Genomic DNA, 19,421 nt, shown 5'->3' on the forward strand with positions numbered 1-19,421 from the left:
TGGAAGATTACCTGTCAAGTAAGAGGACGTTAACGGAAACTGAACTCACGGAAAACTGGCTCTTTTTTAATTTTATCTCCAGTGTTTTGTTTGAGGGGCCTTTTCAAAGTATGGAAATGTTTTGAAGTCCAAACAATATCTTTTTCTTAAAGAAGGATATGTCAACTAGTTTTTTAACTGAAAGTAAGGAGCGACATTAAAACTTAAAACGAAAAGAAATTACTCCGTATATGAAATGGGTTTTCCCCTCCGCAATCCCTCGCTCTTTACGCTAAAGTTTTTAATTGTTTTAAAAATTAGAATTGTGGCAAAGAGTCAAACTTTAGCGTAAAGAGCGAGGGAATGCGGAGGGGAAAACCCATTTTATATACGGAGTAATTTCTGTTATTTTTAAGTTTTAATGTCGCTCCTTACTTTCAGTTAAAAAAAACTAGTTTTTTTATTTAATTTCTGAACGTTTTTGAATTAATTCATGTTTGATTTTGGCTCTCCGCACATATATGATTAAAATGAAATTTGCATACTAATTCTCTTTTTGGTAAAATGGCTTTCTCCTAATTTTGATCAGACGATTTTGAGAAATAAGGAGTTGGAAGGAGGCGTAGTTGCCCTTCAATTTTTCGGTTACTTAAAAAGGCTACTAGAACTTTTAATTTTTAACGAACGTTTTTATTAGTAAAAAATATACGTAACTTCAGAATTAACTTACGTAAAATACTTATCTTCTTATGTTTTTATTATTTATATGAGGGGGTTCATCCCCTCGTTAATACCTCACTCTTTACACTAAAGCTTAAATTTTGTCCCAACTCTATAAGAATGACCCCAATAAGAAGTTTTGTCCCAATTCTTCAAGAATGACCCCTGAATCAGAAAGGCCGTAGAATAAGTAGTTTAAATAATTAAAAATACTTCAGCATAAACAGCGATGTATTTATCTCCTCCTAAATACCTCGCTCTTTATGCTAAAGTATTTTTAGAACCCTCATATGCTTAATAATCTCTGTTTGTTTTAAGTTTTAATGCTACTCCTTACTTTCAAATGAAAAAAACCTTTTCGTGTTTATTTTTTCATTGTTTTTTTATAGTAATGCTAGAAAATCCTGCGCCCTTTTCATTGAGTTTCTCTTCCCCCATGACATATTCCTCAAAGGAAAGATACTCCCACATAGCCCTCTCCCCTCAACCCAACCCCCAAACCAAAATAATCCTCCTGAAAACGTCTGTACACTTCCCAATAACCATTACTGTACGTAAACACTGGTTAAAGTTTGTAACTTGCAGCCCCTCCCCCAGGGACTGTGGGGGAGTAAGTCATCCCCAAAGACATATGTTATTATGGTTTTCGACTATGCGGAACAAAATGGCTATCTCAAAATTTTGATCCGTTGACTTTGGGGAAAAAATGAGCGTGGGAGGGAGCCTAGGTGCCCTCCAATTTTTTTGGTCACTTAAAAAGGGCACTAAAACTTTTCACTTCCATTAGAATGAGCCCTCTTGTGACATTCTAGGACCACTTGGTCGATACGATGACCCCTGGGAAAAAGAAAAAAAAACAAACAAATAAACACGCACCCGTGATGTGTCTTCTGGCAAAAACATACGAAATTCCATATTTTTGTAGATAGGAGCTTGAAATTTTTGCTATATGAATCTCTTATACGCTGAATGCGATGGTGTGATTTTCGTTAAGATTCTATTACTTTTAGGGGTGTTCCCCCTATTTTCCAAAATAAGGTAAATTTTCTCAGGCTTGAACTTTTGATGACAAAGATTAAATTTGATGAAACTTATATATTTATAATCAGCATGAAAATTCGATTCTTTTGATGTATCTTTTAGCATTAAAATTCCAATTTTTAGAGTTTCGTTTACTATTGAGCCGGGTCGCTCCTTAACCACGAACTGTTTGAAAAGGCTCCTGGCTGTGGCAGTATAAAGGGTAGCTCATGCTATAAAAATAAGGATGAAAGTCGTTCAGTTGTTCGCTCTTTAAGTCTCTAGGATATTGAAACTAAACCTTTTTTGCCCCCTTAACCCATCTTAGGTCTACTCATACCCGATAATAGGTCTATACTCCATCATAGGTCTATCATTTAAAGTTTTTCTTCTTGGTAGTATCAAACTTGTATAGTTTTTAAGACAGTACCGCAATTTCTTATGTGTTTAATTGTTAAAATAAATAAGCAAAACTAATTAGCTAAAATTTACTAACTAGTTAAGTTTCCTTAGAAATTCAAAAATCGACAATGGATTGATTGCAAAAGACATCTATAACTTCTAAGTTGATTTTTTTTTTGTCGACGTTTCTTTTAAAATTTTAAAATTACACAAAACTGCATATACAAGTCTTTTTTTCATAAAAAATATGAATTGTTAATTTTTTCTCATTTTTAATGTGTATAGACTGTGGTTGCGTAAGTTTCCACTTAACCAATTAAGACCATCAGGTTTTAATTTTCACTGTACTTGGTACTTTAGTCAGAATTCATCTTTAGAAAAAGCACTTTGACTATGAAAACATGTAGGGGGAGGGGGCAAAGGTCGTGAAAGTAGAAAAGTTTTTATTCCCGAGAGGGTACCCACTTTCCGCCACCAGGTGTAAATCTCAGAATGCCATGTGTGCTGCAAAGTTCAGCCGTACTTGGCAAAATTTCTGCAGCGCTTGGCGCACCTTCGCTTAAGAACTGCCTTACCAATTCCTAGCGTCCAAGAGAATCGACCCCTAATTCAAAACTTTTCTTCTCATTCTTCCCAAGTCAAGACGGTGCTATTCAATGCTATATATAAAAGTCCTATAATTCAGCTCAAATCCTAGGAACTGCCTTACCAATTCCTAAACTTCAGAAGAATCACCCCTTAATTCAAAACTTTTCTTTTTCTTCCAAAGTCAAGACTAGTGTTCATAGAACCTCGACAGATAATTTTTTTATAGTAAGTGAAAAGTGGAAGATATTTCTAACCAACATTCGTGGTTCTTCAACTAAACTAGTAAACAAAATCTAAAAACTTACTTGCTATCTTGGAATTTGTAAATGTTTGTCATTGACATATTTGTTATTTGACCGCAAAAATCGGTAGGAAATGTTCAACCTCTTTTTTTTGGAATGAACGCAGGAAGTGGGTGGGTCAAAGGGCCCGACACCCCAAAGTCCAAAATTTTGAAGAATTTTTTGGTGCTTTAAATTCATATTATCAAATACAATGTGTTTCATCATTCCCTCCCCCCTGAAAAAAAAATCATATGTAAGTACCGGACCTAATCCCTTTGGTTTCTTTCCATATTTTCGTAGAACCTCTACGACCGCTAAAAGATTTTGTTTCGTCCATGACTGCTTTGACTTTCAATCAAGTGCTCTAGACTTTCCTAAAGCTATTATTCTATACTAGAAAAACACTGCTTGAAGTGCTCGGATCAAGACGTCAGATGATCTTAGCAAACAAAGCAGGTGCTATCGTCTCTTGGGGATTGCTCTATATGATCTTTGTATTCAATTAATCTAATATGGTCTTGCCAGTCTGGCCAGAGGGAACGAACTCCAACTTATTTCAACTTACTTAAATTTATGTTATCAAACTCAAGACTCTTCGCTCTCTCACAATAATCTGCATGTACTGATCTGCTCCTAATCGTAGGAATATTGTCTGTTAAACTATAGAATGATTTATTTTTCTTGGGGGGAGTAGTCCCCTTTCAATTTTGATGAACACTCTTATTAGGAAAGAGACAACAAAAGAAATTTTCTCCCTTCACAACAGTCTACATGTGCAGGTCTATTTCCAACTGACGCAATATGACTCTCAAAACCTTTGAGGTATATCCATTTTTTGGGAGAGTGGGGGTATGTCCCTCTCAATTTTGCTGAAATATTTCTTTGTGCAGAGGGAACAAAAGAACTGTTTTCTCTTCATAAAAATGTACGTACTCTTGTCTTCTTCTGAATAAGCAAAATCGTCCTCTTAACCCTTGAAAGTTTATTTATTGTTCGGGGGGAGGGGTAGACCTTTCCGAATTCCGATGAATTGAATTTTTCTGGAGAAGGCCAAATGTTGTTTAGGAATGATATAGTACTCAGCAAAACAAATGTAAGAAGAATTTCACTAGATTTGTACTAACCCAAATCCTGTGGCACAATTTTACTTTTGTTGGAGTCTATGGAGATTTTCTTATAGGGGAAAACAAAGTAAGGGTATGGGTACGTTTTTAAAAAGATACATGTACCGCAAATTTTGTTTTATGTATTTTGGATGAAAAACTGTCAACTTAATAATAAAATTCGTAAAAGTTTTTAAAACAATAATTTTTCTTAAAAACGATTCAGTGTGATAGGTTACGATTTGGGGAAAGTTGGTTTTTCCCTTTCAGTGTCCTTAATATTTGTTTCTTAAATCCTCTGCTGACTGAAATTAGAGACCCGATCACCGAAAGTAACTGTCAACCTGAAGGTTGACAGTTGGACAAAGGCGAGTAAATAACAATGGCTTCTTGTTCTTAAACGTTCCAACCTCGGTTAATCAAATGTATGCAGCGAATTTCTATACCAAAAAAATAACTCATTAGATCATTTTGACGACGTTTTGACAGCATTTGTAAATTCAGTAACGTTTGTTTTTGCTGTGAAAAACAGAACTAGGTAGGTCTCGACTTCGATAAAATTCGTTTAGAGCCTTTGGAAAGACATTTTTCATGTGAATGACGTCATATTCACGTGCGTTTCTTTTTATTCTGTTTCCTTTACTAGTGTTAAAGACCTGCTTAGCCAAATGATTAGCGTGTTGGACTTCAAATCCGAATATTGCGACTTTGACTCTTACAGATGACGATTTTTCATTGGAATGTTGTTTCCGTAGTCGAATTTTTCCAACATTTTTCGTGTAAATGACGTCACAAATAGTTGGAATAATTGTAATAAATTTTACTAAAGACAAGTGTCGTTGCCAAGTATTTTAGAAAGCACATTACAATCTAATTTGTTTGTCGGTGGTACAGAATGTCAGTGTAAGTGTACAAAAATGTTTCCTGGAAGTAATAAAATTAAATTAAGGGTCTGAAAAAGAAACTGTCGGTTTTTTCACCGAACGGAGCTAGGTCCCCCAGTACTATCTTATAAGCCGCTAATTTAGCTCTGTTTACGATTGGTGATAAAAATACAACTGCGTTTTTTTTTATATATGGGACTTGGACGCACATTTATCAATGGGACAAACCTATTATTTCAGTCTCACTATATATAGCTTTAACTCAGAGTACCAAGGACAACGAACATTATTCAGTTTGTAGTGATAAAGACCTCCAAATGCTATTATGCAGTTTTTGGTTTTAGCAGTCACCAAACTTAGAGAAAAACGCGGGTAAAAAATCAGCTAAAAATGAGCTAAACGCGTATAGTACCCAAAAGCTTAAGTAGGCTTTCTTTGAAGGTGCCGTGGGTCTCAATAGATTGTTAATGTTTGAATTTTTAGGGACGAAAATTTTGTCAGATTTAATGAATTAGTTTTGCCTATTTATTTTTCGGTTCAACATGGCAACACTGACAATAATTTGGTTCTGTCTTTTAAGCATAAATATTTTTTTAAATTCAAAAGAATTATCTTAAATAATCATGATTTTAAGATGTCAGAGACGGATCCAGGGGGAGAATATGTTTTGTACTTTAAAAGGAATAAGGGAAATTGGAACCTCCTGGGAGGGCGTTAAGAGGGGGGCTTTGTATATATTGGAATGGAAAAGGAGTGTGCGTAACTGTGTTGAGCTCAGGCGACTTGGTGCTGCAGTGAGTTTTTAATAGTGGTACCAGTAGTAATAATAAAATAAAGTAAATTCTTCATATTAAAACGCTGTAGTAGTTAAATGATTAGTTTTTTAATGATATTCATTTGATCAGCTTTTTCTACTCCTGTCTCAATTTTTGCTTATAATTTATTTTGGCCTCAAAAACCTCATATCACTAAACCCCAAATACTGGTGAAACTACATTGGTAGATGTGGAATCGATTTCGATTCCTCCCGTGAGTGGCAATTCCAAAACTATTGAAATTAAAAAATGGTGTCAAAACGGAACACGTCGGGGGGGTCGTGGCTTTTTCTTACATTTGGAATAGATGGCGTTCTGCTGGCCGCTGATGTAAAGCACTCGATGATTGCTTAAAATAGCAGTATTTCAATGCTATAGAAAATTATGATCTTCAGTGCAAGCCAAAATTGATTTTTTATTTATTTATTTATTTATTTTAATCTAATGGTTTACTTATTAGAAAGTGATTGTCAAAAAAAAAATTATTAGAAAATACAAAGAGATAAAGCGTAAACAGGGCAAGGGAATTTTAACAGAAGAAAGCCCAACTAAGCAAGAACTGATGCTAATTGTTACATACAAAACATGGAAATCGCTAACGAAATAAAGTGTACAAAAACGGAACAAATAGCAAAAAATACCTAATCTGCAGATAAATAATTTAAATGCATAAACTGCTCCTTCTTTCTAAGCATTTGTCTATATACACACCGAATTGAGTTATTATCGTTGGATTATAACATTGAAGAATGTCAAAAGGCTGTGAATTACTCCCACGCAAATCCCTCCCAGGAGAAATTTTTTCCCCTGAAATCAGAAATGATTTCTGAGAAAGCCTGAGAAAAGAGATCATTTGAATAAATGTTTACCCGTACATCATAGTTACAGCATTCGTTGCAACCTAGTGAATTACTAAGTTCAGTCCATAGTAACCGAAACTTTAAAAACGTGTTTTGAAAAAAACTTCAACTAAAAAAAAAAAAAAAAAAAAAAAAAAAATGAAGCTGATTCAGGAATGGCACCTAGTAATGGACGAAGTTCAGCTCATAGTAACCGAAACTTTAAAAACGCGTTTTGAAAAAAATAAATAAATAAAGCTGATTCAGGAATGGCAACAATGATTTTGATTAATGGTAAAAGGTTATATTGAAAAAAAATTTATGGGGGTTTTGAAGCAAAACCTGAAAACCCTCGAAAATGGTGTCGGATCGTGCGAAAACTGCACCATCGAAAAGCCTATACTGGGCACTTATAGCCCCTATATTGAAGAACAAGGAAAATTACTTGTTTGTACAGGTGGCACTGATTTGCCCCTTTTTTTTTTCTTCGTCATCTGCTTTTTCTTCACCTGATTGTAAAAAAATCAAGATAAAACAGCCGAAAACTGAAAAAGCAGCAAAACCAAGTAACAGTACAAAAAAACAATACGAACTACAAAGGGAGAGGATAAAAAAGGATAAACATCCACTGGAGCCACTGCTAACGAATAGGGCGTCGAACCGACATTCCAGTTACTGGGTCTTTTTACAAGGACAAGTAGCAAGCTTATCGCCAACCTTTCTGCGGTGGGGATGGAACCCTTAACTCCGTATTGCCAAGCAGAAAATCTATCTGCTGTGCTAAAAGAGGTCGGAGATATAAGTATAATAAACTGAAAATAAGCGAATTAATTATTCATTTTATCAAATTGTGTTTATCAAAGAAATGTCATTGATCTGAGCGGTTTTTTTTTTTTTTTTTTTTTTTTTTTTTTGTCTCCAAAGTTTGCCATTGTTTTGCATTTGGTTTTTAATTATGCTAGGATATGGAACTCACTTTTTTTCTTTCTTTTTTTAGAGTTTATCCGATAGAAGTCGTGCCTCTCGACCAGCATCTACTGCCAGTAGTGTTGCCGGGGATAGCGTACCTGCATCTAGGCCAACAACCCCCTCGCCTAGCATAGCCGCTCCATCTAGTAATGAAATCGATTATAAAAAGGTGAGTTTGTTTAATTAGATTATGAGGTCATTTTCACGGGGATGTCAGTTCAGTGGTAGATTCAAGGGGGGCATGACTTTTCTGGTGCCCTCATTCATTGTTTTTCCCTCTTTTTTAGAATAAATTCGTCAATTTGGTCAATTATTGACCCCCTTGTCACATTGCCCCCCCCCCCCCCCTGATATTTTGCTCATTGGTGTCCTTGTCACATTCCCCCTCCTCAAGATTTTTTCTCTTGCCCTCTATCCTAGTTTTTTTTTTCACTCTTTGAATAAATTTGTCAATTCGGTCAATTATTGGCACCCTTGTTACATTGCCCCCCCCCACCAAGATTTCTCTCATTCGCGTCCTTGTCACATGGCCTCCCCCTCCAGGATATTTCTCAAGATTCACCTCTATATCAGTTGGAAGAAAATCCTGTATTCACGCATATTTGCATTTTCGATCTGGATGTCATCAAAGAACCTATGTTTTGCTTCCCTTTTCCTCTGATCTATCTCTTGGTGAACATGAAAAAGAGCCTTAACTAAACTCTGTTCAACTTATTTCAGTTCATTAGTTCAATTTCGTTCAGTTCTTTCTCAGCTTAGCTCACCTCGTTAATTCAACATTATAATTTTGGGTAGTTTAGTATCACAATTTTTACGTATGATCAAACATCTTGTACATCAATGTTAATGCTTCAAGTTAATACACTTAGGAAAAGTTTAGTAACATCAAACAGTTCGTGGTAACGAACTGTAGTAAGGAGCGACCCGGCTCAATAGTAACCAAAACTCTAATAAATGGAATTTTGATACCAATACCTACATCAAAAGAATCACATTTTAATGCTGATTTTAAATATATAAGTTTCATCAAGTTTAGTCTTACTGATCAAAAGTTACGAGCCTGAGAAAATTTGCGTTATTTTAGAAATTAGGGGGAAACACCCCCTAGAAGTCATAGAATCTTAACGAAAATCACACCATCAGATTCAGCGTTTCAGAGAACCCTACTGTAGAAGTTTCAAGCTCCTATCTACAAAAATGTGGAATTTTGTATTTTTTGCCAGAAGGCAGATCACGGATGCGTGTTTTTTTTTTTTTTTTTTTTTTTTTTTTTTTTTTTTTTTTTTTTTTTTTTTTTTTTTTTTTTTTCAGGGGTGATCGTATCGACCCAGTTGTCCTAGAATGTTGCAAGAGGGCTCATTCTAACGGAAATGAAAAGTTCTAGTGCCCTTTTTAAGTGACCAAAAAAATTGGAGGGCACCTAGGCCCCCTCCCACGCTAATTATTTTACCAAAGTCAACGGATCAAAATTCTGAGATAGCCATTTTATTCAGCGTAGTCGAAAAACCTTATAACTATTTCTTTGGGGACGACTTACTCCCCCACAGTCCCCATGGGAGGGGACTGTTTTACTGTTTTAAAAAGAAGAATTGAGAGACAGAGTCAAACTTTAGCGTAAAGAGCGGGGCGTTGATGAGGAAGCAGCCTCTTTCATATACGAAGTAATTTCTGTTCGTTTTAAGTTTTAATGTCGCTCCTTACTTTCAGTTAAAAAAACTTGTTTTTTTATTTAATTGATAGATAAGGAACCATAGACTTCCCCAGGACACACTTATGCATGAACATACTTTAGTTTTTCATCAAGAGAGAAGAAGATCGGAGTAGAACCAGATGGATAAATCCACCTTTGAATTGAAAAGTGGTTGATTTCATGAGAATGGGAGGTAAACATGAGTTCATCTCTCACCCTCGTGAAAATGGGCCCTGTAGAATAACTAGTCTAAGAGCCTGTCCGCAGGCATAAACAAAAATTTAATTAATTATTAATTAATTTAATTACTAGATTAATAATTATTAATCTAGTTTAATTATTTAATTAATTTGAGTATTAAAATAATTAATTTAATAATCAGTCTTATTCAATTGCTTAATTAATATAATCATTAGATTAATAAGATTAAAACAATACAAATTAAAAAATAACTTAAAAACTGTAGTGTATAATAATTTGAGGATTGAGAAAGGCTAGTTTGCCTCCCTCCTTCAAAATTTTAAGTCCCCTTAAAAAAAAACTGAAATTTTCGACTGGATCATTAAGCCACGAGAAAAATTTTCGACTGGATCATTAAGCCACGAGAAAAAAAAACAGATTATGCTTATCAAACTCTGTATAAGAATTCAGACATTTTAATGAAGCGTATTGATTGCATATAATATAATAATAGTAATCTAACACAATATAATGCAACGGTCAACAGTAATATAATTGTCGCTTGCTTTTAGGGGGAAACGCATGCTCTCTTGTGAGTATACTCTCTCCGCTCTCAGGGGAAGCTGCTACAACCCAGTCTGTAACATCTATAGCGTTACGAGTTGACTGAATACATCACCTCAGCCCTCTCAATAATTTAAAACAAGATTTTAAAATCAATTATTCCAATAGCGATAAAAAAGAAGTGTAAGGACAATATTGCCTTTGAGGGAGGAGGTCTAGATGTATATGGGGATTGCCCTCTCTCCACGTTGTTAATGTATAATTTATATTTATTTTACACTGTCAGAAAACGAGGATATCATTTAATGTTCGTATTTATTTGTTTTGAAGTGAGTTTTTTAGTTCTTTGTTGTATGTTTAATGCAGTATTTACTGTGTAACATGTTTTGTATATAATAATAATGATAATAGTATAATAATAATAATAATAATAATAATAATAAAGGATAATAATAGGGCTGGGTGAAAAAATGGTACACTTTAGAAGGACTGCCTTCTTTCAGTCGCAGTTTTCAAGATACTAAGTTTAAACAGGAAATGAAGTCATTCAGTGTTTTTTTTTTATTGGGTGCCGCAACCTTAAAGCCATTCGATCCTTAAAAATCATTTTGCTTATACCTCAATCATACTTCATACCCCAAATCAATCTCAGAGTTGGTTGACCGTCTCAGAGACAAATGGGTCATTAGCGAATTCTCCCAGAAACATGTGGAACTCCTAAAGGTACCAAAGTAATCCATTGATATATGCTTAAAATATTGGTAAAAAATTATAGAGAATCTAGAATGTGTCAACAGTTCAAAAACATAACGAAAGACTAGCTTAAAATAAAGAATAATATAATCTTCTATCAATCGTTAAGCAGAGCATTGTCTATTCACTGAATCTACAGCATTAAATACACCCCTGTGACTGCAAGGTTTTCAATCTAAGCGGGTAGCACCACAGAGAACTCTCAAGGCTGTCTAATTGATCAAATGATATTTTCTTTGATCTGAATTTTAGCGTTTTCTTAGCAGATATGTTAGAATATTTTTAGGGACTCCCCTTTCCAGAACTTCGAAAAGAAAATTCTGCTCCTTTGAATCGAAAAAACAGAATTTACACTTTGTTATAAGGTAAATTTTAATAAAGCTGGAAATCTCTGCCTCTGGCATAAAATTGGGGGAATTGAGTGTTTTTTTTTTAGACTTTCGAGGAAGTAAGTGTCGAGCTTTAGTTTAATGTCGCTTATCCGGATTTCTTATCTCAGCTCTATAAGTTATGGCAAGACTGCCTAATAAATCTAAATAATTTGGCCACACACTAATTTAATTTGGCTACACCAAAATAGTTGATGATGGAAGAGATAAAGCGAGCAAAAGTACCATATCGCCATAATATAGAGCGAGCCGGCGCGGTAAAAAAAAAAAAAAAAAAAAAAAAAACACTATAAAGGCTAGCTAAAATATGGCGGTTAAGTTTAAACTTTAATGCAATTAGTGAACCGCAAGCTTTCTTAAATTTCGTGGCAAAAAAATCCTTCAGGAATTGACACTCGGCAGGAATGTTTGACCCAATCGATACCTCAAGATAAATCAGTGTATATTGTGCTTTAATAAAGAAAATTATTATTATTTTTAATAATAAAAGCGTGCTTGCTGAAATATTCTCTAAATTGGTCCACTTGCTCAAAACAAAAAACCTTATGTACTTTATCCACTCTAAAATCGCTATTCAGATCCCATTTCAAATTTAAAGATATAATTTTTTTATGATTTAAAAAAGAAACAAATTTTTTAGTGGAATATCCAAGGGACTCCACTTTGGGTAGAATCACCCAACTGAACATTTGCAATCTGAGCGATGATTGAACACCAGGAACTCGATCTTACTCTCCTTAAATCGAAAACCAATACGTTTATTTCCCTATCGAGAATTCAAACAATTTTCCTCAATTCAAAAGGCTGTTCTACTAATACCAAGGATGTCACCTACATAGTTAGCTAGTGAAACATCAACCTTTAAATATACATGTGGTTAGAACTTTTTGTTGCGGCACAATGACAGTATTATTAAACAGGGGCGGCGAAGTATGTCTCGTCAGACAAATTCCGAATTTCTACTGTTCATAATGCAGGAAACACGCTCTGAGCGAAACTTCGGGCAAACTTTCCTTGATGTTTTGAAGAATTGATTTTGAACGAAAAAACTTTTCATAAAAAGATGTTTTTTCAAAGGAAAATGAAGCGCTACGTTAAATCAAAAACGAGCAGGAATAAAGTTTAATAATAATTCAAACTTAAAGCAAACTGAAATTGCGATGAATAGGAGTAGGGCTAACGCCCCCGAATCCTTCGAAAGGCCAGAGCGTTATTAATGCGTTAGTGAAAACGATTTTGAATTTTAGTAGCAGGTTTTATTCTTCACAACGTATACAAAAAAGCACTATGATAACAAATATTACTGAAAAAAACGGATGAGAGTAATTCATTCATTAATAAAATAAATTCATTTCAGAAAGTCTCAGTAATTTTGGGCTTAATTTATTAAACAAGAAGCGTTTAAAATATATTTTGTTTTTAGTAAAGCGCAAATGACCCTCTGGCCTTTAGAGGGCGCTGGCCCTACACCTGTTAATTGTTTGTTTTTTATTATTTATTTATATTTGTATATTACTAGTGATTTCCTTCCGTTTCAAGTGTGAAATATTAGGTTTTGAGAGTACAGGGCGCAAGAATAGGGTTTAAAATTAATGTTAGACTGGTCACTTAGAAGTCACTACCCAGGTAAAGATGTAAAAGTGTGGTAAAGATGGGGGATGCAGTGAAGATGTTAAAAGTAAAATAGCCAAGGCCGAGGGTATTTTTTCAAAGTCAAAAGGTAGGAAGATAAGTCTGTCATCGAAGATTAGAATATTGGATCTACAATGGTTACTTTTGGTTCTGAAACGTTGGTGTTTCGAAAGACAGAGAAGGTATTTTTTTATGTTTTCAGAGGGGAACATCTACGGATTCTTTTAGTTACCCAGCTGACTGACCGCAGTTCAAACAGTAGGCTGTACGAAAAGTGTGGTTCAATCCCACTTCTAGGGCTTTAATGAGAGAAAGATTGAGATGCTCATAGTTTGTTTCGATTTAATTCAGCATCCCTCTATTGTGCTTTTTCAGTTTAGCTCATTATTCCCCCTCCCTCAGCATGCTTTGTAAGTTTCAAGTTACTACCCTTAGCTGCTCCTAAGATATTTCAGGTACGCACTTTAGATACTATGAATGCAAATAGTCTGTTCAGACATACTATTTTGATAACCTGAATCCACATAATGTCTTTGGATTCAGGCCAATTCCCCCTCAGTATTCCATGGTAGTTTCAACTTTTACCCTTAGTCGTTCCAGAGATATTGCATATACGACTTTTTGACAACCCGGATGCACATAGTGTCTTTTTATTCAGTTTAACATCGCCCTCAACATTTCCTTTAATTTCTCATTTTAATCCCTTAGCCATTCCTAAGATAATGTAGATACGCCTTTTTGAAACTTATTGCGTATACATAAGTGTCTTTTGACTTATTTCAGCATCCACTGAACGTTTCAACTTAACGGTCATAGCCGTCCGTGATATATTGCGGACACGCTTTTTTGATAATCTGGATGCTCATAGTGCGTTCTGATTTAATTCAGCATCCCTCTATTGTGCTTTTTCAGTTTAGCTCAATATTCCCCCTCCCTGAGCATGCTTTGTAAGTTTCAAGTTACTACCCTTAGCTGCTCCTAAGATATTTCAAGTACGCACTTTGGATACTATGAATGCAAATAGTCTGTTCAGACATACTATTTTGATAACCTGAATCCACAAAATGTCTTTGAATTCAGGCCGATTCTCCCTCAGTATTCCATGGTAGTTTGAACTTATACCCTTAGCCGTTGCAGAGATATTGCATATACAACTTTTTGACAACCCGGATGCATATTGTGTCTTTTTATTCAGTTTAACATCACCCTTAACTTTTCCTTAAAAGTCTCATTTTTTTTACTTATCTTGCATGCTTTGAAAGTTTCAAGTTACTACCCTTAGCTGCTCCTAAGATATCTCAGGTACACACTTTAGATACTATGAATGCAAATAGTATTTTTTGATTTAATTCAACGTCCCCCTCAACCTGCCCAGAAAGTTTGAACTTAATAACCTTAGTCGTTTCTGAGATAGTGCAGGTACGTCCTTTTGATAACCTGGATGCGTGTAGTTTCTTTTGATTTAGTTCAGGATCCCCCTTAACATGCCCTAAAAGTTTCAATTTAATACTATAGCCGTTTCTGAAATATTGCAGATGCGCCTTTTTGCAACCTGAATGCACATAGTATCTTTTGATTTGGTTCAACATCCCCTTCAATGTCCCCCTCGCCCTGCCCTGGGAAGTTTGAGCATAGTTATTCTTGAGATAGTGTAGATACTCACTTTGACTACCTGGATGTGGCACTACACTACACCTTTCGATATCTAACAAGCCCCCTTCGAAGTTTTTAAGACTTGTTTTTCCATCCTGGGCGAAAGAAACCAGCGCCAGAACAGTGATAACAGAGAACTGGATAGTTCGGCACTATTTTGCATTTGATGTCTTACCTGGACCGGATGTTTTGCTCAATCTTTGACTGAGAACCTTGATGCATAATCCCCTCAGCCGAAAGGAGGTAATGGGTGTCCCTTTTGACGATGGTATTGCCTAATTAAGTTTTCTAATCCAGCTTTTTGTTAAAGCATCCTGAAGTTTGATGGTGAACTCTTCTTACATTGTAGCTCAGATTGGCGAATCATATGAAGAGTGTCATTACGCACTTTTGCGAGTCGTACTCGATTGTCTTCACTCTGAGACAAAAGCTAGTGTTTTTATTCTTTCTGCTAAGCTCTGATAGCCTTCTTGCAGTCGATGCTTAACCGAGGTTTATCTTTGCTTGATATGAATATCTTACATGATATATGATTTTCGATAGAATCTAACATGACTCATTGATTTGCTTCCGTAGCCTTGTCAGGACTTTCCTGGGCAGCAAGGGTAACAGTCCTGGGTAACAGCCCAGGACTTTCCTGGGCATCAAATAACAGCACTTATGCTTGATCGTTGGGAAACTCAAAGATTGCCTCGAGATATGGCGGCTATCATAAGACAAGCTTATTAGGGAGGCTCACTTTGACCCACAGTGCCTCTCTCCTTGAGTCTGGACCATTTAAGCCAGGTATGTGGAATGTGGCTCTGTATGCTCCGTGGCATTTTGCTAAAAGGGCATAAGTCCACTTTTCCTAATTTTACGTTTGGTCAAAATAAAAACGCATAATGAAAAAGTTTTTCTCATAAATTGCAATTTAACGGACTGATTCCTATTTAACTTTTCAATCAGAATTTGCTGAAAATGTCCAAATTGCTGAATTGTTCGTTAATTAGAAGGTAAATGACTTGCGCTCTTTTTTAGGCCCTTTTAAAACAATTTATAACTTGGTCAGGATTAAAGATAAGCCCATTTTGAATATACCAATCGATATATCTTTTCGAGTTCTTTTGAAATCCCTAACTCATTTTCAGAAAAAAAGCGGCCTAAGGCCCCTTTTTCAAAACGCCATGGAGCTGACTTCAATGATTTTGAACTTGTTTCATCCCATATGACTATTTTCAACATTAATTTGGACCCCCCCCCCCGTCACGGTTAGGCTTTTTTACTTTTTTGTCGCAGTGATGTATGGCAATAAAGCAGAACGCCCCAAGCACCTCGGCTTAATAGTTAATACGGGTATTATCCTTTTCTTCGCTCCCCTACCAAACTTCAATGAAGGACTTACCTGTTTTTTGGTGAGACTAACCTTTCGCTAAGTAAATCAAGAGAATATGTTTTTTACTTCATAAACGTCTAGTTTCTTTGTCTTGGGACCAATTTTACTGTGCATTGTCCGTAGTTTGTCAACTAACTTGAAAAGAATTTGTCCCCTTCTGTTCTTAGTATATACGCCGTGAAATCGGAAATTTAACGTACCGGAAACGGAGAAAAGAATTTAAACTTAATGGTTCGAACGAAGGGAAATCAAAACCGACTGAAAAATGAAGTTGAGTAGGAAATTATCCTTAATGCTTTGTTTTTTGCTCATTTCATGAATTATGAAGGTGTTTCGAAAATGACTCAACGCGAAAGACAGCTCTTTCAGCAGCCAAAAAAAAACATTTTGGATCATTTAGTTTTAACCACTGTTGTTGGTTGTTACTTGGATTATAGTCGGGTTAGGTCATCATTGTTTCGTTTTCATTGGTTCTATTGCGAAACGGGACTTGTCCTGTTTCGGTAGGAAACATGGCTCTAACTTGAAAAGAATTGCTCCCTTCTGTTCTGTAAATACGCTGTGAAGTCCTGAATAATGATTTGGTTTAATGCCATGAATTTAATCAAAATATATTTTTTTCGGGGGGGAGGGTGTAAATTTTTTCGTTTTTTAACTTATCACCACAAATACTTAAAAATACGATTTTCAATTAATAATGCCCCAAAAACCTAGTTTTCAAAATCTGGGGGAGGGGGCATAAAAGGTGGATACAGGATTCTCTGCCCTCCCAATACACACTTGTTTAATTTGATATATCATTGCATCCCCTTTTTCTTAAAATAATTCCATAAAAGTAATTTCTTTTCATCAATTATATTTATATTACTTTTTCGATATTTTGGCCAAGAGCCGAGGGGGCACCCACTTTCTGCCACCTGGTGTTCGTCTCAAAACGCCTTGTGTCCTGTACAGTTCCACCATGCTTGTCATGGTGGAACGTAACGCTTTGCACATTTCCGCAAGGCTTGGCACGTGTCACCTCATATATGTTATTTGTGAAATTGAACTCCCCCTAACGATACTAGGTACAAGGTAATGATGGAAGGCATTCGTTTTTTTTTTTTTTTTTTTTTTTTTTTTTTTTTTTTTTTTTTTTTTTTTTTTTTTTTTTTTTGTCGGGGATGGATTTGAGTTATTTCTCTTGTTGAGTTGCTTCTCGTTTTTAACTGTTGATTTTAATACAGCCTCTTCCAGGCTTGGCATACTTCCGTGATGCTTTGCACGCGCCACTTGGTGAGCGTTATTTGCAAAATTTGGCACCCCCTAATGTCACTAGGTACTACGTAAGCTCTTACTAGGTAACGAGTAAAGGCGTTCGTTTTTTCCTTCTCGGGGACGAATGACTTAATTCTGTTGTTGAGTTGCTTCTCATCTGTAACTGTTGATTCTTATAACCCAGAGACTGGGTTATAAGACGGGTTCAATCCTATTTTAATTTTATGGCTACCTTTGTGATTTTACTAGGTAAATAGGGAAGGCTTGTGTGTTTGTGTTTTTTTTAGGTTGAATTCGAGTTACTTTTCTTATTGAGTTGCTTCTCTTGTGTCGCTTTTCTTTGATAAAGACTGTAGAAAAGACAGTTGAAGCTCGAAGTGGAGCCGAAGTGAATATGACTAATAATTAAGTTTTCTATAAACTTCGTATTAATTCATACATCTTTTTTCTCTTGGTTCTTCATTTATATTGGATTTCACCTTTCTTGATAAAAAGGGAAAACATAATTTCGGAAATTCATTTTCCAAGTTTAAATGTATCAAGTTTGTTTTTATTGGTGTCAGCGATTTTTTAAAGAGTAATAAAGCTCTCACAGTGTGTCTTTCTTTCGAATTCCTATTTCTTTTCAAATGGAAATAGATTATTCAAGTTTGAATAGCTTTTCCTTTAGGAAATGTGATTTCCCTATACTTCAAAAGTAGATCAATATTTTTCTGAAAAAATGTTTTTATTTTTCATTTGAAAAGCAAGCGTATTTGATCTTTTACTGTGAAATATTTCTTTTGCAGCTTTACGAGGAAGAGAAGGCTGAAAATGAAAGGCTACGAGAAACAGTTCAAGAACTTAGAAGTGAACTTTCGGAAGCAAAAGCGAAATTAGAAAGATCTGTTCAAGTGGTAAGTTTTGAAAGGTTATAGTATATGGTTTGATCCCACTTTCCGGGGCTATAGTGAAAGGGAGTTGAAGATGACTAGGCCATGTTTTCCGAATGAAGTAAAACCGATTGCCAAAGATTGTGCATTTTCACCGTCCATCTGGGGCCAGACAAATAGCATGTCGTCCCCAAGTGAGCCGGGAAGTGTCGTATGGGCTCTAGGTGTCGAACCCTCCCCTGTAAAATACTTCCCCGCTGAGAATACCCCTCCCCCACCGTAAAATACATTCTCGCTGAAAGGAAATTATTCCCAACATATTCCCCACAGAAAATTTCGCTAATAAGTCCCCCTCCCCATTGCAGAAAACTCCCACGAAAAATGTCCTTATGTCTCTAAATAACGAATATTATCTGTAAGCAATGGATAAATTACAAAAGTTAAAAATTGCGTTTAAACTTCTGTAGCGGGATTCTCTTATTGTTTTGTAGCTAGGGAGGCAGGGAGATACCTCAAAGAGTGCATTTTAATGCCGAAACATTCCAGCTCTCATTGAGCCATCAAATAAAGACAGAATTAGTTTAAAGGACAGCGGGGATGTATAACCCCCAGAGTCGTAACCAGGATTTTTTTTTTTTGGGGGGGGGGGACAAAGGAAATTTTTGAAAACGCGTCAAAAAAATGAAATTGATATCTACTCACTTATGGTTTCCAGGAATATTTCGGGTCTACGCAGTTATTTTGAAGGTAGAGAGTATTGTTAAATCCCAAAATGAGCACAATTTCTTCCTTATAGGAGTGAAACTGCCCCTTCTTCATCCACACCTCCACCTCATGGCCGCAGAAACTTCAGAGGATGCTTATAAGATCAGAAATTCAGAGTTCAAGTCCTTTTTTTATGAGTCAAAAATGATTGGAGACCGACCAGCCACGGGGGGGGGAGTAGTATTTTCCAGGGGGATATTTTCTGCGGGGGGACAAACGCCGGCCATCGTCATATGGAAGGATTTGAAGAAGATCAGAACTTTGTGGGAGAGGCTGAAGAGTGTAGCTTTGAATAGATTGGGCTGCAAAGCCGTGTGTGTAATTGTCAGTGTGCCAAACTGTGCCGTTCTCAAATAGATTTGTGCTGCAGCGATTTGTTGGTAGTAGTGGTAGTTTAACAGAGTTTAAGGGACTTTTGTGTTAGTTTGGAGGGATGTGGGTGGCTACTATAACTAAAACATTATTTTTTTGGACATTTTGTAGTCAAGTGTTTGCTCACTTTGCTCACGATACGATCGAGGCATTAAGCCCACAACACTTGATAAACATTTAGACAAATCTTCTTCTTCCTGTTTTGGCGCTTTCAAAGTTTCGGAATTTTCAGAAGCTAGAGGTTCACTAATGACATTTACTTTGAGCGGTCTTTCACGGTAGAGTTTATGCTTGATGCACAAATATCCTGCAATAA

General features: G+C 35.8%; 1 protein-coding gene across 15 annotated transcripts in view; it reads left to right on the forward strand.

Moving 5' to 3' along the window:
* LOC136040607 (protein phosphatase 1 regulatory subunit 12B-like) overlaps positions 1 to 19,421 on the forward strand; it is a 223,303-nt gene that overhangs the window by 179,087 nt on the left and 24,795 nt on the right. For all 15 annotated transcript variants that reach the window (XM_065724876.1, XM_065724880.1, XM_065724875.1 and 12 more), the window contains 2 exons: positions 7,632 to 7,772; positions 17,885 to 17,992. In XM_065724876.1, coding sequence (XP_065580948.1) covers positions 7,632 to 7,772; positions 17,885 to 17,992 — 249 coding nt within the window. The remainder of the gene's footprint in view (positions 1 to 7,631; positions 7,773 to 17,884; positions 17,993 to 19,421) is intronic.

The sequence above is a fragment of the Artemia franciscana genome, chromosome 21 (assembly GCF_032884065.1).
Source record: "Artemia franciscana chromosome 21, ASM3288406v1, whole genome shotgun sequence".
NCBI lineage: Eukaryota > Metazoa > Arthropoda > Branchiopoda > Anostraca > Artemiidae > Artemia > Artemia franciscana.